The 26,493-nt window shown below is 38.8% G+C and overlaps 1 protein-coding gene across 3 annotated transcripts in view; it reads right to left on the reverse strand.

Moving 5' to 3' along the window:
* Positions 1-9,337, reverse strand: part of SEMA3A (semaphorin 3A) — a 164,262-nt gene extending 154,925 nt beyond the window's left edge. The window contains exons 1-2 of one of the 3 annotated variants that reach the window (XM_031506947.2): positions 9,301-9,337; positions 8,587-8,784 (exon numbers count right to left, since the gene is read on the reverse strand). In XM_031506947.2, coding sequence (XP_031362807.1) covers positions 8,587-8,698 — 112 coding nt within the window. In that variant the 5' untranslated portion in view covers positions 8,699-8,784; positions 9,301-9,337. Of the gene's footprint in view, positions 1-8,578; positions 8,800-9,300 lie in introns of those variants that run through there. The other 2 variants (XM_077783668.1, XM_031506946.2) reach the window with 2 other exon arrangements.
* Between the last annotated feature and the right edge of the window lie 17,156 nt (positions 9,338-26,493).

Raw genomic sequence — 26,493 nt, forward strand, 5'->3', positions numbered from 1 at the left:
TGTGGGGAAAAACCCAGTCTTGAAGATAAAGTTGTTTTTCCCAAATTCCCAGACATCATTTCTGCTGTACCTCCTATCACTCGACAGGAACTGGATTTGTAACATGGACCTAGCAGGATGAAGACCTTGGAAAGGACCCGGTGTAGTGGAGGAGATTCAAAGTTGGTCTACAGATACCACAGAGCAACACTAATCATTACTGATATGACCTTTGTTGTGCTTTGAGAAAAAGAGCTTCCTTAGGAGTCAGAACCATTTCAGACTCCACATTCATGAAAAAGCAATGAAGTTGCACTAGGAAACCCATGAAAAAATTCAATGTACTATTAACACCCTGAAATCACCACTTCATCTTAAGGGACCTCACTCTGTGCCCTGGCCTCACATGGGATCTGTGTCTAGCAAAGGAGAGTTACTGCTATTACAGCATCAGCTGGAGATGAAAGCTGTACCCTGCACTCTCTGCAGCTCTTTTGGATGTTTGTGAGCTGTATTTATCATGTGATTCCTCTAGAAAAGACCACCAACCCATCTCCCTTGAAAGGCAACTCTAAATCCTTTAAATTATCTCACAGAGCTTTTTTGTGTCCTTTTCTCATACAAGGCTGGAATTTCAAAAGGAGCAAAGAGGGGCTGTCAGAACCAACATGAGCTTTGCTTCATTAGAGTGAGGAGTAAAGGACAGCTTTCTTTTTCCTCCTTCCACAAGTTAGATGAAAGCAAATAACTACTTCATTCCTCAGATTGCTCCCTGCAAGATCCAGCTTTGCATGAAAATATTTATTATAAGAGATGAGAATTTTATTTGACTGCTTGCTTCTAAAGTTTCTGCAACATCCAGCTGGAGAGATAAGCAGGCAGCCCAATAAATGTCAAACAATTTTAAATCATTAGAAGAATGGCAAAAACTTCTGACTTTACTGCATTTGGCTATCAAACAGCAAAGGATGAAAACGAGATGTGACACAAAGTAGAGTAGTGCTCACACATTTCACAGATTGCTGTAGATATGTCTAGTTCAAGGGGGATCTGTAATCCCCAAAGGGAGAAAAGAATCCCCCAAACTTTAAAACTATTTAGAATTTTTAGAAATCAATAAATTAGGTTTCATCCCACTCTCACTATTGAAATAGTTCAGCTGAAAAAATGTAGACTCGGGGTAAAGACACCTGTCCTTTGAATTGCACATATCCACACAGATTTTATTTGCAAACCACGCTTTATGAAACTGAATCTTGAATATGTTTTTCTCTTTAAAGCACAGAAACATTCAGATGGTAACGGAGCTAGCCAGGGGACAGCTTATTGAAAGCTCTAAATGATTAAGCCTTTAAATTAGTAAAGCTCTGTAGCCCCAGACAGTCACTTCCAGCATGTGTCACTGGATTTGGGATGAGCTTATTAAGGAGGAGAGACATGGGAAATGTGAGAAGCAAATTAGGTAATTGTTTTAAGAATATGAAAATTGTAGTGGTACTGTTTATTTCTATCTATACTGTAAGTTTGGTGCAAATTTAGACACAGTCACTGGTGACCTCAAGATCACAGATACTGAGGTTGTATGTATGTTAAATCAGCTCAATTTTTACACTGCTTATATACTCATTTAGGCAAAAACACTTTCTTAAATTAGGAAGATTTAGATCAGAATACAGACTAAGTTCTTCTGTAGCAGTGCATTAGTACCTTCTTTTGATACATTCCCAGAGAGAAAGAAACTAAATAAATGAACAAGAAGCTTAATTCCTGTTACACTCAATGACAAGTGATGAGCACCCTTAAAGTCTCATTCAGTCTGTCTAACCCAAGATTAGCTCTCTGGAGGCACCTCTCCTTCCCCTGAGAGTGAAAAGAGCCTAAAGTGGCTGACTGTGTCAGTCACAAAGAAAGAGAAAGACACCACAGAGAACCTCCTGTGGTGCAAGAGAAAGGTTACAAGACTGAAGATTTCTGATGCTCTCAACAGCTGTGGCCATCCTTTTTTCTCTCTTGTATATTCAGACACTATCCCATTTGAAAAAAAAAATAGGAAAAGTCAAGTAAAAGTACTATCCACACAGTTATTCTCACTATTCACAGCTGTTACTGGAAGAGAGCAGCTAACCTATATGAAGGCTCTATGTGGGAGGACCGTGAACTTGCAGACATTTCTGAAGGGAGCTTTAATCCTGCAAGGGAAGGAATTCGCTGAATTGCCCACCAGCACAACAGCAGCAACAATTTTTACATGTAGCCTTAGCTAACAAGAGCACCATACAGGTTACAGTACCTCCATTTAAAAGTTTGACATAATGCTCCCAGGGTCCACCCCACACATTTGCTTAAAAATAAGTGCGTGGGAGCCTGAAAACAATTTTACCCTTTTTAGCTTTCAAACAACTGGAAAATGTCACAACCATTGACACCACTTAGAAGGATTTGTTTTCTTCTCAGTCACTTAGGCACTGCCTCAGGTGAAGATGTGATTTGTCTTCAGATTGAATGGGGTCAACTCAGGCTCCAACTGATGAAGAAAATGTTGAAAATACTGGAATAACTTTGTATTGAAGGCGCTTCCATTGTAGTGTTCCAGGTGTACACGAGGGAAAAGTCTGTAGGCCAGAGGAAGTAAATAAAGAAGATTCTCTAGCAGCAGCTGTGGGCATTAAAGGCCATATGCAGAATCAGTGATTAAGAAAACCAAAACCATATTAAAAGGATCACAGTATAGCAATACATTAAATTAAAACTGAAAAACACTTCCAAGAAGAAAGAATGAGTTAAAAATACAAATCATTTCATGGTTTCTTTTCAGGTGGGAACTCCATGGAAATGCTTTCTGTGCATACAGAGTCGCCTGCAGGAGAGATTATAAAAATAACCCATTTACATTGTAACAACCTGCTATGACTGGGTTTCTCATTTTAAACACTGTTTTGCTAAATGTTATGGAATAAGTATACACCTGAATAAACTCTAAGCAAATAGATAAGTACCTCAGTCCTGATCAAAATCTTGAAGCATAGAAGTCAATTTTAAGGCAGATTTCACATATCAGAAGATTCACTGAGCTCAGTGTAACTGTGGATATTTAAATTTCCTACTATGTCAGAGTTTTAAAGATGCTGTTACAAACCATACAAGTAGGTGCTGCACACCTTGACTGCAGCAAGAGTAGAGTTTCCATGGCTGGCAATACAGCACCTTCCATGAATAATACAGTCATTTGCAAGCCATACAGTAAAAATAATTATATAGAACTCCAGCTTCTTAGAAAAGGGAGGCTCTGTAATTCAGAAACCACTTTTTCCACTGGAATTAAATGGGAAAGTTAGAAATGCAAAATGAGAATGCTGGGCTAGGTTTTCACCCTCCTTGTTCCAATTACACTGCCTGTCTCAGGCCCTAATTAGCTAGCTGAAAATTTCCCTATATAGGCAAGATCTGAGCTTAGGCACTTCCTTCATCAGCTTTTCCCTCCTGTCAGCCTGTGAGCTGTCAGAGCCAGGCAGGGTAGTCCTACCATCTCCCTGAGATTTTCCAGGTCTTCGCAAGACCCCAATCAACCAGTTGATAGAAAGACCAATACACAGAGATCTTCCCTGAAAGACTCATTATTTTGGGGAAAAAAAAAAAAAAAAGCTGATGTGGCTGTGGATGCATCTGGTACCTTCACTGTCCTGCAGCCTCCTGCACTGACTGAACTGTGAAGTCTAAGAGCACTGGAGCTGTGCAGAAATGTTGTCATGAATGGTGGAAGGTAGAGATGCCGATGACGCTGGTTTACTTTCCTTCACAGTCTTCCTCCTAAGACAGGGCTGTTCTCTCACTTTCAGGCATGTCAGAGAGGCTTTTCCCTCAGACAGTATTCTTACAAGATAGTTTAAGCGAAGGTTTTTAAGCAGACACCTTGAAATCTGAGACAAACTCCAATACTGGTCCCAGCTCAAGAGAAACAGGCTCCCCTGCCAATATTTCTCTCCCCATTTCCTTCTCCCACTTTGTCCTGCTTTCTCAATATTTGTAGAGGTATTGAATTGTGAGTTATAAAGTTTGAAGGAAAGGAAAAACCACAATCAAACCCACTGGCAGGTCATCAACTACAACCAGACTGGGTGAACAAACTACAAGCCAGGTATCATATTTACATTAGTGTGCATACAGGTAATTCAGTGTGGTGCCATTCCACCCTCATCACCCCACGTGGGACAGATTGAAACAGACAGAAGTTTTGCCATTGCTTTCACTAGGGCCAGGATTTCATCTGGATGAAAATCCATGCTATAAAATTGTAAATCAATTGCACATCAAGGATGGAGTAGTTGTCACTATCACTGCAACTTTAAACAAGACACTTACTTTTAATATGGCTTGAATTGAAGCCAGGGAGCAATACAGCTAAATCTGTGTGCAATGCTTTTCCACTTACTTTTTCTCAAGTAATATGTATCCAATTGAGCAACAATAACAAAGGAGAACCACACATGTACTCTTGCAAAACATACTTACAGCATTTAGTAATTTTCAATAGACAAATAAGACGTGACAGATGGATTTGAGAAAATTGGGTTGACAAGATTTACTCATGTGGAGGCAAAAATCAGGGCTGCTTTATGAAAAAAATCTGGAAATCAAGGAATTGTTAATGGAAACTTTCATTGGGCTTATTTGTTTATATTTAAAGAGTACCATAGCTGGTTCCATCTCAGTTTGTGCTGTTACCTCCCCATGCAGAGGACAGCAAAAGAAAATACAAAACAATAAATTATATAAGAAATCCATCTGGAGTTAAGGTTGTATTTATTGTTTTAAACTTCGCACACTCAACTTGATCACCATCTTTCTGAGAACTCTGCGCTCAATAGGAGTTTCCTGAACAGAATCTGTGACCTGGTGACACAATATAGAGACTTAAAACCAACATCAGAATTGAAGTCAATGATATTAGAAAAAACACACACAAAAAAAGGCAAGAACAAAGCTCCCTACACTCTTCAAGGGAAGATTCTTTTTCTTTTGATATATCAACAATGACATTTCTTGTTACTCTACAATAAGGACACAAAGTCTTTGAAAGACACAAGAAGAGGAGCTCAGTGGTTGAAGAGCTCAACTGAGCTTTCAGTTTTATGGCTGGTTTTACCACATTTAGGCTATGATCCAGCATTTAGTGACTTCAATGAACTTTGGATCAGGTTTTTAATCAGGCTTTTAATCATATTAATTCCTTTTGACTGAAATAAGGACATGAGTATCATCTGAGCAAAACCTTTCCAATCCATGCACAAAGATGAAAATGCTTGGAAGCTTTATAAAGTACAGGGCAAAACCCATAAGCTACTGAACAGGAGCTTCACCACAGATTCCAGGTGGACAAGGATTTCCCTACTGCTCTCCTCAATTTTCTTTTCTTTAATATGCCAGCAGAATCCAGGTGATGCAAACCAAATAACCAGCACTCTTTTTCACAATGAACAGAAAGAACCTTTTCAGATCACAGATGTGGCCTTAACGATGCATTTATACACCTTCTCTGTCATTTCCCATCCATACCATGTGCCATAGGACACTTTTAATCTTCTGCAAGACTGTACAGTGAGAAGCTAAGAGGAAGTAAAAACAGGAGTTCACCAAAACTTCTGTCCAGCAACCAGGGAAATGGCAGAGCTAATACTAGGCCTTTGAAAGCCAGTGACCATAGGAAATCAAGGTTGGCAGGGATTTAACCCTTCATGGCTCATTTTGCTAATTTTTAAAGCAAATGCCTGAACTTTTTAACCATGTTTGACATCTAATTAGTCGAGACAAACAAGAAGTTAAAATACATCCTTGATTTTCTTTTGAAATAAAGCACCGACAATTAGCTCCAAGGTATTTGTTTAGCCAAACAACAAGCATACATCTTAAAAGAAAGCACAACGATGGTCACAGAAAAGTGAAGTCACCGGGTCACTCTTTTTACCTTGCACGTTTGGGGTTTTTTTTCCCAATATTGTAAGTTTATTTTACTCAACCACATCTCTTCATGGAGATGACAAATGGGTAAGAAACTGAGTAGCTTCTTTTTCTACTTGTAAGCAGTTTAAATAGAGATGAATCACTTGGTATCACGCAGTCACATGGCGGTGAAGTATATCCAGAGAAATAAGTATTAGCATGTGAGGTATTCTGTCAGTGCCTAGAAGACGTATTTTCAATACCCACAGCGCTTAAGGATGTTCCTACGCAAGGTGTTAACATTGATCTGTGCACTGAGCACTTTGCTGGAAGCAAAATTTGTCTAGAAAAGCACCAGCTAACAAGGATTAGTCTTCTCTGATTAATAATGATATCCCCATACCTGGGGACCAATGCTGCAGCACTCTCCTATTGACCTGGCCAAGCACTTACACCAGAACTTAACATTAAGTATGTGAGCAGTCCGATCTGATTTTTAGAGTTACACGTTTGAAATCAAATATGTGAATCAAAGGCTACACTGTGAATTCCTTCAGATTTCAACTTGCTTTGGATTAAGTACACAGTTACTGTCTTCACTAGATAGGAAACAGGGTTGCTCACCATTTGAACACATTTTTGTTGCACAATGACTGACCAAGTATGAAAGAGTTTTGATGTTCAACTCAGTTTCCTGTTTTGTTCATATAGGACTGGCCACATAGCAAAATTTGATATCTGATATTTTAAAAAATGACAATGAGACTCTTTATCCCATCAAGAGCAGAACTGGAAAACAACCAATAGGCAGAGTAGCAAAACATTTTTTAAAGGGTCCATAGATCCAGCACCAGCAGGGTGGAAAAAAAAAACTAAGAGAAAAAAAGAGACAAGAAAGGAAGAAAACCACCATCAGTCACATTTGGCAACTCTTTGAAATTAGTTTCTGTGCATTTATCCAATATGAGCAGGGGTAGCAGACTTGAGCCATAGATAAACTTTAAAAGGGTGAAAAAAACCCCAACCATAATTAATTAATCATTAAACCCCTTTACATGATATTTTTATAGCATTTATGCTTCTGTATACTAATCTGAGTTTCAATATGATTGTAGAAGTTTGGAAGCAATTAAGAGTTTTTTTTAATGAGTTTTCTGAGATGACATGTAGTTAATGTAGAAGCTTTCTTCAGACTTCATTACTCAAAAAAAACCAATTTTGTGTTAAATATATTTTTTTCTCATTAGCAGAATCTGAACCCCTTAAAGTGTTCTTTTCATTCATGTATTTTCAAGTTTAAATACACATAAAAATGCACATATGTGTTCTTTAAGAAACCCAGCACATGCATTTATTTCACACAAAGCATCCAAGTTTTGCAGGTGCTTAATTCTTTATTTCATCTGGAGTGTGAAATGACGCCTGCCCTGTATCCGAGGACTTCCCCCTCTCATTTGCAGCACTAGAAAGATGAAAAAAAGAAGGAAAGCGTATTTCTACTGGCAAGAGATTTACTGACACTATGCCGTAAACTGAGATTGACATCTATGACCAGGCATGCACACACATGTTCTCTTTTTCCCTCTATAGAAGCAATGTGTCATTTTTCTTCTCTCCTTTCAGAACTGTAGCTGCAGCTCCTTCTCTCAGCCATCAATAATCTAAGAATTATGAGGAGGCAGCTCTTCCGAGAGATGTGTATGTACCTAGGTGTACAGCTCTCCGTTTAAAAAAGATACAGCTCTTACATTCTAAACTTCTTTCCCAGTTGTACATTCTCCAGATTTAATGAATTGTTCTGAAAATGCACTTAGAGTGGAACTATGCTGATAAAGAGAAGAGCCTTCTACTTCACTGTTCTCCTTTAATACTGGCACTATTATACAAAAGTTAATTACTGACAACTGCAGTGTGAGTGGCATTACACAATTTCAAACATAAACGTAATCTCACAGCTCTCTTTCTTCAGTTACACCTTCCCTGTGATCTCCAATGACACACATCAGACTACACCGAAAACAACCCCGGCTCAAATAAATCGCACTGCATTAAACATCCATAGGCAGCATTTTCTGGTGCCTAGCAGTCCTCTCCTCCTTTTCTGGACTGATTTGTTCCTTTCAGTTTATAGTTTCTTGGCAAACCCACCATCTACTGCTTATGTTAGGCATCTGATTGTCAGATTTGTACAAACTGAATATTCATGACTGGAAAATTAACCACTTCATGCCTAAAATATAAAATTTAAATATATATATAAATCTTTATCCATTCCATGATGTTTAAAGCAGATCTGGAATTGTGGCTGCACTGCATGCCCAGCACGGGGGGAGGTGAACTGGGTGGCCAAACGCGACTCATCGTCTTGAAGAGTAAAGTCCGGTGAAATAGCACAAGACTGAAAAAATGCTCTAACAGGGATCAGCACGATCCGGAGTCCTCGTCTGCAATCGCAACTAACTCTTCTTTGTCTGGGTTTAAACTGCCTGGTACCGACCGCAGCACAGAGGGGCTTTTCAAGAAAACGTTTTCAGGAATTTCTTCCAATGTCAGTTTCCCCTTTGCAAGATAAGGAAAAGCAGTGAGGAAGGTGAGAAGGGAGGGAGCGACGGGGCAAGGAGAACAGAGGTTCGGAGGAAAAGCGAGAATAAGAGGGAACAACAGACTTACCTTTATACGATAATTTGAGCCTCGGCACATTATTCTTCACATGCTGGCAGTTGACTCTTCCCGCTAGTAATACTCCCAAGGAAAGCAAGGCAATCCCCCTGAGCCAGCCCATGCTGCAGCAGCCACCGTAGGGTCCCCGCCAGCCGCAGCCGTGGCGCTCCCCGTCCTGCCGGGCGCCGCCGGGGAACTTCAGGCAACCTGGGGAGCGGAGGTAACAGGTGATGGGGGTGGGCTCCGCTCCGCGCCCGCCGCGCCCCGCCGCCGCTGCCGCCCCGGCCCCCCGCTCGCCGCCGCCGCCGCCGGGGCAGCTCGGAGCCCCTCTCACGCACACGCCGCGGGCCGGAAAGGGAGGCAGCCCCCGGGCGGCGTGCGGCGGGGGGGCGGCATGGTGCGGGCGGCGGCGGCGGCGCGGGCCGGGGGCAGGGGCCGGGCCGGGCCGGGCCGGGCCGGGCCGGGGCGGGCCCCGCTCGCTCCGCTCCCCGCGCGGCGGGCGGGTCCCGGCGGCGGGGGCGGCCCCGCGCTGCGCCGGCCGCGGGGCACGGCGGCGCTGCCCGCGCTCCCGGAGCGCCTGACAATGGGAGCGCCGGCAGCGCGACCCCCCCGCCGCACCCACCCCCTTCCCCGGCTGTCACCGCACATGCAAGGAGCTACGAAAAAAGGGAAAAAAAAAAAGAAAAAAAAAAGGAAACACATCGCGGCAGAGATGAGAGAAACCTCCGCTCCGCCGCGCTCGGGGAAGGCGCGGAGCTAGACATTCCACCAGCTGTTTCATGTCATTGTCCGGGTTGTTCGGTTTGGTTTTGCTTGGTTTGGGTTATAAGTGGGGTTGGTTTGGTTGGTTGTTCGGGGGTTTTGGGTCTTTTTAAGCCGTTTTACAGTTCTTATCAAAAGATGCACGTCCCACTTTAAAAACAACAACGGCACAACACAGCCCACGACGTTGCCACCCACTTAAATAACAGCTCCTGCCCGTAGCGTAATCTTCTTCGGATTGTTCCCAGTTAAAAACAAGTAACAAAGTCTCCCATCAGCATAACTTTACAGTGAAGCTTTTAAAGCCTTGTTAGGGAAGGTTCCTCTAACCTCCCTCCTCCCCACCTCCAGCACTACTCCAATTCAAGAAAAGAAATTCCTAGTAAAGCCCACTTCAACAATCAGTTCAAGACATGGACAGGTCTATAGGGGCTCATAAATTACACAGGAGTATTCTCTGAAGTGTTCTTATAAGTTGAAAATGTTCCAAACCTTCCAATTTCTAGGACTGCGTGATTTTTGTAATATAGTTTTGTGCAATTAAACTAGATAAAGATTTTTTGTTTGTTTGTTTAGACAAAAGGACACACAAAATCCCCAGAGGTCTTTAAGGTGGTGTAAATTCAAACATATAAACAAACTCAAGTCCTCCCCTCCCACATATCTGAACAAACCCCTTCTAGTCAGTGGTGGTTTATTAAAATCTCCATGCTGTGCTGAATATCAATGTAATGTGTATTTTGGAATATAATGTCTTACACAGATATTTTCCCTGTGTTACATTCCTAATGCAGTATTGACAGAAACACTGGCAATTGACTTTTCTAAGACATTGTCATCAACAAAGTGTGATGACCCCTGTGTATTTCATTCTTCGGTTTTCCAGAGCATGGGAGTGCTTTATGGTGACATAGTGGGAGTCTCTTCCTTCCTTTTACCCCTATTTATTGTGGTTTAAAAAGCAGTTATCTAGTTCCACTGATGGTGACCACACTACACACTGAATTACACAAACACAGCATCTCTCTTCTGTGTTCAGACCTAGCTGCTAAGCAATCACTTAGGAAATAGTTTTCAATTTAGAAGTGAAGTTCATAGTTGAAAAAGCGGGTGTCAGTATAGTTCTAATTAAAATGTAAAGACTTGTGCAGAACAAGGCTTGGTACTATGGTAAAATTCTGTCATTGCTGCTTTCTTTGCTTGATATTCACACACCAGTGGAAAAGAAGGGGCTTTTTCCCTCTCCTTTTTAACAAATTCTTCTGCTTCCTGAGCTTAATTCATTAATCCTGTGGCATTGTATCTGCCAGATTCAGCAACTCTATTGATCAGCAGCATTGTTAAGAAAAGAAAATAAAAAATAATGTTGATTTTGGTCATTCCCACACTTGTTATCCTGAGCATTTTCATGCTCCAGGCAGTGGATTAGAGCTCCAAAATGACAAGAGACGCCTGTCTGTTTTCCATGGATTACTTGCTACAGACATTCACACTGCAAAGGAATTCATGTCACTTTGAGATTATTTGGAGAATTGGCCTAATGAATTATCCTTTTGTATTGAGAAAACAATTAGAAACAAAACACAAAAGATGCACCATATTCAGGACTTTATAGAGCACATCATTTTACCATGATGTTGTTACACTCAATTTACTTCTAGTTGCATAAAGAAGGCACAGATAGTTCTTTTTTTTCTTATAAGAAGATAACACCAAGCTAAAAACCTATCTTTCTCATGTTGAATGAAAGCGTAACACTCCAGACTATTTTACATCAATCAAATAAACAAACCACGTCCCCAGTCAATATATATTTTCCTCAGAAAACATATGAATTAGATATAATGAACACTAGTTTATGCAAGATTACATCTGAGAAATATAATACAGCATTATTTAAGGAGAGATGACAGAGAGTTTTTACATCCTTCATGTGAGAGACCACTCACTTTTTGCCTTCCTCAGTGGGATATGACAGTCCAAAGACATAGAGAAGGGTAAAGCCTGATCCTTCTGCTACTTAGCTCTAAGTAGTGCTAATCAGATAGTCAGGAGAGCATACGCTGCACCCCCTTATAAGGAGAGGGGCAATGGCAGCACTTCAGTGGTGCTTGAAGAGGCTTTATATCCCACAGGCACCCATTGCCTTATGGTGCTTCTGCCAAGGCGAAGCTGGGCTCTGCTTGGAAGGAATGACTTGGCCAACGCTCGTACAGCCAGTGCCAGAAACATCAACTCTGGGAATTTAGGGTGGGCAACAACTCACTCTCAAATAACAATCTATTCACCTTTTTTCTTTGGTCTTTTAAAAGCTGCTGAATTTAGAGAGAGGCAAAAAAGCAAAATCCAAACTTTCTCATTTCTTCATATAATACCCTTTGCCTCTGAAGAAATGAAGACCACTGTTATTAGCTTAATGAATTTTTATATTATTGGGAAGCAAGTTCTAAAGGAATAACAGTTCTTCTACATTTTTTCCCATATTTGTTGCAGATTTTATTTTCTGTAATGGTATTTATAAGACATTCTATATAGTGTTTTATGTTTCAAACACCAGATAGGCCCTTGTGAGCTCTGTTTAACATTTCTGCTCTCATGCTGTGTTGCATTATAATTTGGAGGTTTTTTATGCCACCTTCCAATATGTGCAGCAACTTCACATTGATAGAGCTCACAAAAAGTTATACTTGGATGGTTCTGGGCTTTCACTGTTGACCATCCATGCAGAATTACTCTAACAATCACTTACAATTTGGCATCGTTTGGTGCTTCTCATTACTCAGAAATAGTGCTACTTGACTCATGATTACTTCAAACCTTGCTGCTTGCTGCGAATTTTATGCTTAGAAGCTCTTGAAAGCTTAACTGCTCTAAGCAAGTCATTAGTTTGTTTTAGAAATGTACTTCTGTTTTGAGGATAGTTTCCTGTGTTTTGGATGAGTCATTACTTGTTTATGTGGATGTGATCAGGTCCTTCTCAAAACTACGCAGAAATTACCAGAATCCAGTTCTGACACTTGATACTAATGCACTAATCTTTGAGATAAAGATTTCTTGGGTCGAGTGTGCAATTTCTGTCTAAAATCAGAGAAAAAACCCCAAACCTTTTCATTCTGCATCTGATTGCTAAAAACCTCCTTAGTGAGCACAGTCATGCAGGAAATGTGAAATCTTAACTCAGATAAACTCCCTGCTATTTTTGTCTATAGCAGGTGAATTGCTTGATAAGCAGAATATTTACAGTTCTGCAAAGGGTCCCTCTGAAATTCTCCAGCTGTAAATATAATGATTCTCTGAAAGTGCTCTCAAATAACTGAATCATTATCGGTCCAAAAGGAGGCTTAGTCTAGAAAACTATCTTAAGTAAGTGCATTTTTCATTTGATGTGTGACAGACCCAGAATGCAGTGTCACAACCTAATGACTTCAAAAGCAAAATCTCCTGTAAGAATATCCAGGCATCATCTACCACATTTTACCCTTATGTCCACACTGCCACTCTCTCATGTGGGATGCTACAGACTTCTAGATGCATGGTGAACAAGAATGTCTAGAAATAATCCTTTTGGGCATATGAAAGGGGTTGTTTTTCACACAGTTTCAGTGCATGCACCTGCTAATGGAGTAAAAAAAATCATCAAGTGGTGCTGTGAAAAAACAACAGTGCAGAGGAACTTCGGATGTTGGCCACTCTCCTGAAGGAAACATGTCATGAAGTTCCACCTCTGAAGTTCAAGTCCTTTGCCTATGTAAGACAGGAATCTAGATCTGGAATCTATTTGACATGAGGCTTATCACTGACACAGTTGTTCTCTTTCTCTCGTGGAACAAAAAAACAAAAAAAAAACCCCACAAACAAACAAACAAAACAAAACAAAAAACCAAACCAAACCAAACAAACAAAAAAGGCAAAACAAAAAACCAAACAAAAACAAAACAAAACAAAAACAAAACAAAAAAGGTGGAAAACTATAGAAGGCCTATACATTGAAGAAAAATGCTTCTGATAATCAGGCCTACTGAACTGGATATCAGCTATTATTTTTAGTGTTGATGATTATCGCATTAGCTCGAGTGATTATAAGTATCGGTTTCCACCTGTTTTGTAGGAGATTTAAAATTCTGTTGAATGGCACTTTTTGAGTTCTGAAGCAATCACAGAGCAAAGTTATTTAAAAATGCATCAGCAAAAAGAGATGTTCAGGTGTAGAGTTTAAAATTTTGTGAAACTGGAGTTGCCAAAATCACAGGCTTGCATTTAGATCTGGAAATATTCTTACTTTTGGAAGTCTAGACATGTCTTTTTCCAGCTTTCCCTTGGGCTATGTTGCATTTGGTAGCTTTATTCAAATCTCTTCAATCTACATAAATCTGTAACATTTCTTAATATTGAATATGATTGGGTTGCTAACCACACCAGTCAGTGTCTGTGTTCTCTCAATAACACTGCATCTTACCATCTTGTCACAATCAACTTTTCCTTCATTTCTCAGGACTAATGAGACTGTACTCTATGTGATGCTAGTACTTTTGGCAGCATAATGGGATCTGTATCAGTATGATGTGTTTTATTCACAATGCATTCAGGTCTATTAAACACCTCATTAAATTCTTCAAAAATTTTCTTTGCATCCTGTTCTGTAGACAGGTTATATGCCTGTCTGAACAGCAACGTTTTCAGATTGCTCTTCAAACCTAAACAAATCTTTTCTATTCCCTTGGCCTCTGCTGCCTGATGTTTATCTCAAACACAGATGTACAGCACCTGTGATGTCCAGAGCCATGGTAAGAAACCCACCTTAACAGCTCAGTGCCAGGCATGTGACTTTAATAAGAGTTACAAAAAGTTTATTTTCCCCAATTCCTGGTATGGGTCAGTAGCTTCTGTTTTCAATGGATTAACTGCAGGGTACGCATGCAAATTGAACAAAACTTCCAAGTCTTTTAACTTCCAAGCACAGACTTCTGTCTCTCTAATTGCTTATGTTCATTGGCTGTTGAGCCTTCGCTGAGGAAATACTGGACATATGTTTTTTTTTACAGGAGATGAGGGAAATTCAGAGAAATATTTGATGTTCTAATTCTTCAGAAAAAAAGCCAATTCAAGAAAAATCAAGGGGAAGGGAAAAGGGAAAGGGAAAACAAAAGAAACAGCAGCTTGTTGGGGGAAGTCTAATCAAGCCGGAAGGTCTCCTCCCAAATGACCAGCTGCAGAATCACTTGCTCATCTATCCCAACAGATTTAATGGTTAGTGGATCTCTGAAAAGATAGATTATAAACCAGTTATGTCCTTTTCTCCACTACTTGCTGTAGAGACAACTTGCAAGTTGCAGTACACACAAATGGGTTAAACATTCAGTTACAAAAGCCAATTTTGGCTTTTATCACCCACTTTTTTCCAAACTGTAACAACTGACAATACATAACATATTTTCCTGCACAAAACCCAACAAACTACTATGATCAGGAAAATAAGGCATAAATAAGGTCAGGATTTACTGCTTGTCTTTGAAAGTCATCTTCTGTTCTGATTTGCATCTTTAGGCCCCTGTATACCTTTCAAGGTCTGATCCTGAGGGATTTCCTCAAGGCCGCACACTGAGACGTTAACGTGACGAGAAATTGATCCCGCGTTTCTCGCGCACTATACCAACAGCCACATCCTTACCTCTTCATTTGTCATAGGATGCAAGTCATTCCTGTCAACCCTAAAAGTCCCTCCTTATCACTCCGTATACAGAAAATTCCCAGTTCTAATTGTATCTGGGATCCATCATGGCCAACCTTTTGGCCCTATGTAATTTTGCTTAGTTACATTTAGTTGCAACTGTCAAAGGCTTGAAAGACACAACGCTATCTTTTGTGCCACCCATTCATCACAGGTTTTTAAATAGTCCAGGTGAATTGCAGCAAACCACAAACTGCAAGCATGTGCAGCATCTGCTAAGATCATCATTCTTTTCTGAACATTTCTTCTATTTTTTTTTTTTTCTTCTTGTGCTGGCTGGTTCATTAGTATATGACAAAGATTCAAACCCAATAAAAACGTAACCACCAACTGTCATCTTCATATATAATCCCTATTTGATTTGCTAGACTGTAAAACATTTTCATAAGGATGCTTCTTTTCATAGACAAATTGCAAGTCAGATTCTGTTGAATAGATCCTGTGGGTGCAAATTGTCTTTGGAAGATCAAACAATATCACACAAACATAGGGGCTAAAGAGTCAGTTTATGGCTTCTGATTCTAAAACTGATAGGTATTTAATCACTGCTCAGATAGCCTGTGGAAACTGGGAATGGTAAGTAAACTGTGTAAACTGTGATAGCTTAGGAAAACTTGGTTGAGTTTTCAATAATTTGACCTCTGGGATTACTTTTAGAGTCAGCAATATGTGCAAATGTGTGCTAGAAGAGGAGAGAGGGGAATTCAAAGAAAAACAAGCTCTAAGAAAGCATTAACTAACTCTCTCTTTCCCTCTCTGAATCCCCAGTGATTAGGGATTTCAGCAGGGGAGGGGAACTTTATACCTCCTCTAGATTGCATTTGTAACTGTTTCAGAAAATCTTTACACTACATTATTTTTCTATTTGCTTTTCTGACATCAGATTCCGTGATATTTTAGTCAGGTAAATATAGACATTGGAAAGAAAGGCTCCTCTCTCCTGAAGTGTTGAAATCCAAAACAAAGATGGGATGGAGCTGAACCAGTCAGTCACATAAATCTTGTTTGTGGAAATCCAAACGTAGGTTGGACACATGCACATACATATACCATTAGAGCAATTTTCTAGGAGAATAACTGAAAAAGCAGCTTGGTTTCTGTTTCTCAGGAATTCTAGAAATACTTCAAGTACTTTGGTACTGTGATGATTGTATGTTCACACAGAGAGAATCAGTACAAAGAGCATCAGGTAGCAAAACAAACATCCCTGAATCTACAATGAGGATTTTTACACCAGTACTTCGTCTTGGAGAAAGTGTAGTCAAACCCAAGTCTGAACAGTTGCAGTCCCCCGTCCCTCTTTTCTTTCCAGGCAGGATATGAAGCTGCTCAGAACTCTCTGGAGCATCTCACCCTGTGAGTGGAGACTAACAGTATTGGTAGAGGTGTAAATGTGGCAAAGGAAAGAGAACATATGGCCAGTTGTAGGGTGGAGTGCAGCACCAAACCAGCCTGACACCTTGTTGGAGATTGTATGTAATGGAGCTCTGCTGACACTGTGTAACTTCTTGCTCTCTCAGAGCCTGCCCTGTCTGTAATTTCCTTTAACTGAGGAGAAGAAAAGACAAAGATGCTGGCACTGCCAGTAAATATTTCCCACAACAGTGGAAATTCTTAATTTTGGACCAGAATTAGCTACTTAGCAACACCTTAGTGACTTGTGATCAGAATAGGAAGGAAAAAAATTATATACTAATAAGCCAGCTTCTCTGTTCATGCAAAGTAGTTTAATTAAAAAATGTGTTATATTATATTATACTAAAAGAGTAATGGAAAAAGGCTGGACTCATACAGACACACTATGTATATATGTACATTATGTGTATATATATAATATATGTATCTATATATATACACGTAAAGACATTACATGTTCCATATTGGTAGTAGATCATAATTAGCATAATTAGCCATTTTAAATTCCCCTGCACTTTACAATATCTCAGAGATTAATCTCTCAGGTTTTCCTTTTTGGTATTTTTTTTCTTAAAGTTTTACCAATCAATTCTTTAAATTATAAATGTATCTATGAAGATTGCTTTTCTTCTATATTTTCTTTCTTTTTTTTAATATTTGTCTCTACCTTCAAGTAGAGACAAACAGAACAAAAATATGTTCATAAAGACAAAAAATTCCATTGTTTGTACTGATCAGCACAGACTAGGCAGTGAGGGGGAAAAAACTGAGGCATCTTTTGAATACAAATGAAGGCAGCATGTTGGTGTGTGAGTTCTCAGGTTCTGAAGCTACTTGTCATTTGCTTTTAGTGACTGAAACCTCACTCTGCTCCTCTCCCCCTCCACCACAGGATAAAGTTAAAGAAAACACTGCCACTCCAGGAAGGTTGAAATTGCAACACGCAATGCATGCAAAAACTCAGTGTTTACCCATTTGCAGCAATGTTCCATGTCAGACTTATGTTTACCGATGACAATTTTGTTCTAAACACACCCTTTTAGCTGCTGATCAAGAGCCTCGAAACTACTTCTGTGATGGAGCTAACAAGGAACAGTGTGCCTAAGCATAGAATTAGTGTCCTTAAAGGTTTTATTGTAGTGGCAGACCTGACTGTTAGGAGAGCTGATTCATGCCCAAAAGGTCTATTCTGTGCTTCAGAACAGGGGCTTTCACAATAAATTTGGAAGGATAACAGGAGAAAAATAGTACTCCGCACTTCAAATGAATTTTGCCTCCCATTTTTCTTCCAAAGTGTTGAATGATACATGACATCACATGATGTGTGGTAATTCTCCCTTCTCTATTTTGAAGTGAATAAATGGGTTCTATTTCTGAGAAAATGTATTAAAGCCAAATTTTACTGTCAGTTACACTGATGTCAGTCCCTAGCAAAACAATTAAAATACAATTCCTCTGGATTCACACTGATGTAATGGAGAGAAGAATATGGTGCTTGAAAAAGCAGCTGTCACCTTATGGAAAACTTATGAAATATCTTATTTGGAAAGAAGCACTCTTCTGTGCAGTCTATTTCCCTGTACTTCTTTTCTTCTGGTCATTTTTTCTGAAGACAGTGTTTTATAACAGAATCACTGTTGTTTCCTAAGAATTTATCTGTTTCTGCACTTTTCCCCATCTGACATCATAATCCTCTTGGTTGTGATATAATAATCATTTTTACAATGACTGATTGTGATTCTACAAGCTGGGCTTAAAATCTGATCCAAAAAATGCCTTTTACTCTGATATCTTACATAACGTCATATCAAATTTTGTCTCAAGAGATAATAATTTCAACCAAGTGACATCAATTAAGTTTTCATACAAGGGAGTGGTACACTTGGTATAACTCCCTAGAGATAAATTCCTCCAGACTTCACAGTTTTATGATTTGACCTTTAAAAATATTTCCACTTTCTGCCCAATGCTTGGTGATAAAAGTCTAATGATTCTGTTGAAGAAGAAAACATTGCATATACAGTTCAGTCCAGTCTCCCACAGGAGTTAAAATTTGCGACAAACAGAAGCTTAAGGAAAGGAAAATCAAATGCAAATATATTTCTCATGAATTGTTCAATGAATTTCAGATACCATAGTGATTTATGTGAATAACTTGAAAAGCAACATCCTTCTTGACAAGTGCTGAGTGAGTACCCTTCTAAAGTTTTCAGTCTTACGTTTGAGGATACAGTTTCATCCTGTATTTTTGCTCTGAAATTCAGTGGTTTCTCTGTTCATCCTACCATCTTTGGCAGCTTTAACTGGAGTTATTCATGGGTTTCAAATTATGCACATGGTTTGCTGGATCTGTGCCTATGTGTGTTGAAATTTTGTAAAGAGTAGGACAGACAGCACAATCCAGAATCAGGGAGAGCCAAGTTTTCTTTTCTAGTGCACTTCAAACATCAAGGAAGGACCTCTGGGAAAAATAGGTATCTAAGGAAGCAGGTTATCAGACAGTGTGTAAACTAAACCTTACCTTCTTGATAGCTGATAGTACTTGAATATTAAAGACTGCTTAAACTTAAGCAGCCTTAAAACTGCTTAAAAACTTAAAACAACTTAAACTTAAAACTTAAGCCTACTGACTAAATCAGCTAGATGCAGGACCAAGATTTCTAGAATCGCAAAGTTTCATTTTCATGTGCAAGTAGACCATTCTGCCAAGATTTGAACTGTAAGTTATTTTTAACAAATATTAAACTCTGTTTTTTTTAAAGGACTGGATTTCAATGTTTTCATCTATAACAGATATTTCTAAGGAAATTACTTCCTTAATTTAAATATTCTGCTTTTTGTAAGACACTAAACATACAAATGAACACATGAAAGAAGTAAACTTATAGTTTTTTAATAGTTTCTATTTTAAACTTGTTATTTATCATTAAAGATCTCAGAAGTTTCCACCCTTCCACAAATTTTATATTGCAAAATCAAGAAAACTCTGGCCTGTGAAGGAGTTTTCAGGTAAGATGTCCTGCTATTGTAAAATGATCCATCTGGAGTGCCCAGCTATAGAACTGTTAAAGCAAATTTCTCTGTGCTATCATCTCCATGAAAGCCATGTGCACACAAGATGAGTCTCACAGAGCAGAAGATGGATCTCTGGTGACATGAATTAGTACATAGCATGTGTTGCTTCGGAAAACTTTGTTTCATATTGAATACTGGTTGATGATACTCTCCAGTAATATCACATTACAAAACTGATTATAAAAATACCACAACCATATTATGGATAAAGTTATTATCCATTCTGTTTGCCACACCAATGCCTCACCATGCAAATCCATCCTAGATTTATTGACCGCAAATTATTGTATATATGAAATAAATGAGTTGGAGAAAGAGGCATATCTTTATGGCTTTCAGCACATCTCCAATGGAATCAGCATGAAAAATGCAAAAGCTATTTCACTAATCTCTTCCAACATTTTGAATCTGAAACAGCCACTGCTTCAAAAGCTGTATTTCTTCACTGATTGTGTTTTCAGGATTCCTGGAAAAAGGTTTTCAAAGTATATTTTAGGAGAGAGATTAAGTTGTTCTCTTGTTTGTGTAGTTCCTCTTTTTTTTTAACATATTATATAGTTCAATTACTGGAAAGGCAAAGTTTGAGATGGTTACTGTTGTTTTTGCATGAAATTGATCTGGGCCCCAGCCAAACTCGAGTCTCATTCTCGTTAAGGCAGAGACATTCAGATGAAAATTAAGATCCTTCTAGTGAAATACACTGGAGGATTAAGTTACAAGTGGCAGGACACATTACCTTATTTATCTAGTTGTGTTTGCATGATTCTCTAGACCAGCCATTATGACAAATGTTTCTTACACAATCTATTTTCAAGACTATTTCCATTAAAAGTAACATGACTGAGTACACTGCTTTGCTCATAGTTGAGATATGCTCCTATGTTTATATCAAACCAATTAAACTGTGTTGCTTTAAAGCAATAAAAGTGGTTCTGTAATTGCCACATGTTCTCTGCCATTTTCAAGTCTGGAAACTAGAAAAAAGTTAGCAAGTTTCTGTGCACGCTATTTCTTCCTCACACATTTGACCTCAATTTTATCTTGTGCTGATTTATGTTATAAAACATTCTAGATCCTTTATTTGTGTATGATCTAGGAAAAAATCTTATTTTTTTCTAACATTTGGATTAGATATGTAAAGTGATACTCTTATTTTTACTATTATGGTTATTTCAAGCATTTTTCTTGCTTAGCATTATGGTGGTTGTACCTACCATGTTACAGGTAAAAATCCCTGAGAAGCTACATTAAAACAATGTAGTTGCTGACAATCACATCATTAGCATCCTCTTGCTGGCAGCTGAGAAATGTATTACATAGGCCCCCTTGACACATCTGCTCTTGTGCAATATCTACCATCATCTTCAAAAGTATGTATTAATTCTGAGTGCCTCCATCTGAACCAAATTAAAAGATCCTGAATTTGCAGTAATGGGTGTCCTAAAAACTGTTTTTCATAGAATGTTACATTTGGAGCCAAATACAGTTAGCTACCATGTCTGGAAATCCCTTGGAAAGCATTAATTGTGGGTTTAAATTTGGGGAATTAAGATATTTAAAATTCTGTCCTATGGTGTCTCTATATGCAGGCAGACAAATAAGGAAGGGTCTTCTTTTCAGTATCTGACATTACAAGGAACATATTTCTCTATGGACTTTTGGTACCTTCTGTGAAAACCTTTCCTTTACATTCATAGGTTTCATTGTGTGGGAACCCATCTGGAGTTCTGCATCCAGCTTTGGGGTGGTCAGCACAAGAAGGACACAGACTTCTTGGAGCAGGTACAGAGGAAGGCCATAAAGATGACTAAGGTGATGGAGCATTTCTCCTATGTGGAAAGGCTGGGATTTGGATTGTTCAGTCTGGAAAACGTAAGGCTCCAGGGAGACATTAGTGCAGCCTTCTGGTACCTGAAGGGGCTACAAGGGAACTGGAGAGGGACTTGTCCCAAAGGTGTGTAGTGCTAGGACAAGGGGGAATGGCATCAAACTGAAAGAAAGTAGATTTACGTTGGATATTAGAAAGAAATTGTTTATTATGACAGTGGTCAGGGACTGGAACCTGTTGCTCACAGAAGTTTTCAGATCCCTCAAGGTAAGGGTGGATAGTGGTTTGAGCAATCTGGTGGAAAGGGTCTCTGCCCACAGCAGGTGGGTTGAAACTAGATGATCTTTTAGGTCCCTCCCAACTCAAACCATTTTATGATTTTATTATTCATGCAAGCTAGAGCACCAAAGGCCTATTCAAAGCTAAATTCAGGTTAAAGCAAGACACGGAAAGATTTAGGGCATGGAATTACATTCAAGGTCATCAGGAGTATTTTTTCACCCTAAGTGGGGGGCAGCAACCTCCTTTGGACATCAGGCTTTAATGGGACTAAGGTTACCTGCCTAGGAAGAGCTCCAGGTGTATGGAAACAACCTGGGGAGCAGAACAGGTAGTTTAGTACATGGATAGTTATATATAGGGGATTTTTCTGCCATATGGAACATCTTACGGCTACTCAGCAGGCTGCATGTTTTGAGACTTAGGCTGTAGGGCTGAGGTACAGTGCTGTGTGACTGTGAGTTGTTATGCAACATCTGATTATGTGAACACAGCCTGTGCTTAGTTCATGGTAAAAATGTGTGAGCTCATACCTCTGCCATCAATGCAAGAAAATAGGTTTGGATCTACTTTTGCCTCTACTGCATAGTAACTATTCACTGCTGAAGCCTTATTCTTGTCAATGCAGCACAGTGCAGAAGCAATTTGCCCATCACTAAAGAGTCTAGCTGGAAATCTCATCAGAAGCAGAAAGTAAGATGATGCAGAAAAGAATTGATAAAAATCCCCAAAACCTAGCTTTCTAAATTCAGAGACCAAGTGGTGGGAAAAGAAATTGAAGCTCCTTCTGGAGAATGTTGTGGTTCGTACTGACATTGAGCTGATATTTCTACTATATCCTGTACATTCTCTAAGAGAAAAAAAGTCTGAAAGAGACAGATGATGAGAAAAACAGAGCTGAAGAAATTATCCCATGAGATGCTATAAACTCAGATCAATGAGAGTATTCTATACATTAGTCCATCTTGTGTCTCTGAGAACTCTCAAGTTGATGGAGGAAAGCACAATTTACAGGACACATACCTGTCAAGGAGAGGGCTGCTGCTGATACTGTGCTTTGTATACACCTAGAGAGCGAGGAGAAAAAAGAGAGAAAGTGGGCATATGTTTTTCACCAGCTGCCATATTATTTTGCAAAAAAATCTATATTTGTGGGCCATACTCTGCTTCTGTCCCTGTCAAGAGCCCAGCTTTAGCCAGTGAAGACCAGACAGCAGATATCTACAATCATATAACAGTAAATGGAAGGCTTTGAACTCATTTGCTTGGATGAGATAAATAACTCTAAGAGACATAGTTAATGGCATACTTATCTTGTGCACAAGTGGAAGAGTTGGCTGTTATCCACTTCCGACTTGGGATTTTTACTACCACAGTTAGCATCAGATAAAAGCTGATTTCAAGAACCAAGAAAAATATGTTAGAGAGAAAAGGAGGGCTCTGCCTCCTTCACAGCAGTTGGGAGTTAGTGGACATGCTGCAATTTAATTTCAGCAATTTATGTTGGGACACCTCTCATTCCAGAAGGCAGCCTTTGTTATACACATGTAAAGGAGAATATCAGCAGTGTCTGGAATAAGACAGGTTAATGTACTGATAAAGAAGTAACACAAACTTCACCTCAGAGCAGCCAATAGTATGGGTTACAGATCATCAGTCAGCTAAAGAGTGTGGCCAAGGCAGATGGAGTTTATAATTTAAAGGATTTTATTCTGCTTTTTCTGTGACAACAATTCACGCTACAAAGCAATCTGTATAGCACTGATTGTCAAAGGAGAAACAAAAACTGTACAAGCCTAAATACTTTCTTATGCTTTATTAGCAGAAGGTGATGAATCCACAACACACTTAGTGAATGGGACAAGATTCAGTGTTCACACTGCTATCTATATTTCTGCTGCTTCTTGCTATGTATTTAAAAGGATGTTATTCTTCAGTGAGTAATAAATTCCCTTTCAAAAACTACCCTAGGTTCACTGAATTTGTCTTTTATGAAGAACATTTAATGCACTCATTTTCACCTATTATTCAAAAGTAAAACTGTTTCCCCAATATCTCAGGAGCATGAAGAATCAGTTCAGTAGAAAAGAATATCATGTCTAGATTCTCTCTTCCTACTGTTACCACAGCTTCTCTGTTTCTGCTCTGTGTTTCTACTGGCCTGAGATAAACAGCCTTCAGCTCTGGGGAGGCAGATAGTTTAAAAAATCAACAATAAAGAATAATCTCTATCTTCTTCCAACACCCTTTGGAATCTGGGCTATTTCACAACAAATAAAGTTCTATAAGTACAAATAAAAATTTAATCACTATTTTTAAAGAGTTTTTTATTAATTTCAGCCTTTAGTTAACTGTGTTATGCATATGATATATTCTCTGTAATATTTTTTAGCAGCAGAGCAAAATGCTGTGTGAACTATTTGTTGTGAACTATGTAAATTTAACACAAAAGGAATACTACTGTCAGGTGGCATTTCTATGAATCACCTTAATGCAATGAAAAGTAGTAATTAACAGTGTATATCAGGGAAATTTGATTGCTTAAGTAAAAGCTGTCTTACAGTTTTACTTTGAAGAACAGATTAATTTCTCTGTTCATTTGTATGTGGAGATGGCTCTGAGATATGGATATAAAATATAGCAGGATTAGAAAGTTGATCCTATTTATGCTCAGGAGAAATAATTCACCTGCCATATGCAAGAACTGTAGCCTTAATAGGAAACTGTGATACCTGAAAGGGAGACCAAAAACACCAGAAAAAAAAAAATCTAAGTTGTGATAAATAATGTCATCGATATCCAACCTACATCCTGCCCTCTCAGTCACCTCTAATTTTTGAGGATAGAGGTACCAGGTCACCATGGAGCTTCTGACGCTACCATGAATAATCTGTGTATTGAATTTACTATGTCCCATAACATAAAGGAATCATGTGCAGTAGTGGAGCCAAAGAAATCTGGAATAACTATGAGCAGTACAGCTCCAGTAGCTGAATAAATGTGGGTGTGGGAAAACTTAGGAAGGAAGAGTTTTTAAATTGGCTTCACATTAAATGTTCCCACCCTACACAGTGAGACTCACAAATCATTTGAACATGTATATCTGAGCAAAAGCACAACAATTTTAAATTTTAAGTTGATATTTTTAAAGATTTTAAAATGAGGGGGAATTTTCCAATGTAAACCTGGACAGAAATCTACATTTTTAACTTTAGCAGAATAATTAACACTGATATCAGAGTTTATATATTTGGTTACTAAATGCTTGGGTCGATATTTCCTCCTCAAAGAGGCATGGAGTAGTAAAAATCAAGGTTTTAGTGAAAGCAGAATGATTCCCCTATCACCCTTACATGAAGAACTCCAAGAAAAAGAAGGTTTTATGAAAAGACAGCATTCATGGAGCTCTCTGTCTGCTTCCCCTTCTGTCTTCTTGGGGTATATTTGAATATTTGTCCCTGTCACCACTGAGCTGATGTAGCACCCACTCTTAAAAGATGAGCAATGCGAGGCCTTTGTTTGCTGTGCTCATTCTCCAGATATACTGTACACTCTTCCCAGGAATATCGGATTTATTGTGTAAATGCAGAACCAAAGCACAGTGCATCTTCATTAAAACTGGTTTTCCTGACCAAAAATGGATTTACAGATCACTTCAAAAAAGTAATTACATTCATTATGCACATATTAAATGACATGACAGAGAGAATGACCTAAGAGACTCTTGAGGAAGGTAAAGACCTAGACTAGTACATCATCTGGGAAATCCTTCTGTCTTGCATTAGACTTTTATCAGCTTATCCTGGAAAAGAGAAAACATATAAAGGGGCCATGGACTAAATGATATATTTCTTTAGGTTGTACATAGCTGGTTTATATAGTACAAGTTGTACATCTGTGCTATAGACAATACTAGGGCCTGTCCAAGTAATATTTGCTTTAGAAAAGAAAAATAAAACATTAGCCACGACTAACAGCTCTGAGCTGTTGGAATTTTGAAAAGAAACAGAGATTGTGGCCCAAATCTGAATATTCATAGTCGTACATAACATAACACAACCAGACCTTAACACAACTAGGTATTTGTGCAGTTTATAATAAAGCTGAAGTTATCAGTGAAATGCCTGTTGCCACATAAAGCTTTCCAAGTTCTTCTCAATGATAAATCAGACCAGGAAATTTGTGATAAATGTTCCTTACTAAGTTAAACTGTACAAAGTAAATCTAATGACTATCAAGGAGAAGCTTAAAGAGGTTCTGAAACTGATGTGTTTGTTAAAGGACACAATAATACATACCTACTATGCCAGAAAGCAGAAATTTATTTTTTTTTTTTAATGAAAGCTCTAGGAAGAGCTCTGGCAAAGTCTACTTACAGTAGTGTGATTGAAAATGATCACCCATGGCTCATGTATCACACTAACCACAGTAACCACTAACCAAAACTGAGAATCGGTCTGCTCAAAAGAAGGCATTGACCTTAAGCAACGGAACTAAAAAGCTTCAACTCATTCTTTCTAACTCTTTATGCTCTTTTAATATTAAATTGGTCAGCCATTACTTATTGCTATCAGATGGGAATCTGGAAAACTGCTCCAGTATTTGAGAACTTGAAAATTATTAGATTCTCAGATACAAAGTTTTGTAGTCAAACTGGTAAAAAAAGGGGAAAAGATTTAATATCTGCAGCAGCTCTGCTGGGGCAAACATGCAGTGGAACAATGTCTATAACTTAGTTATGGAGCTGCCAACACATGAACAAATTCAGGTCTTAGGATAGATGAGGACTGAAATTGCCAGAACTACATCTAAGATAGAACTGTGGGAA

This window comes from Lonchura striata, chromosome 5 (genome assembly GCF_046129695.1).
Source record: "Lonchura striata isolate bLonStr1 chromosome 5, bLonStr1.mat, whole genome shotgun sequence".
Lineage (NCBI taxonomy): Eukaryota > Metazoa > Chordata > Aves > Passeriformes > Estrildidae > Lonchura > Lonchura striata.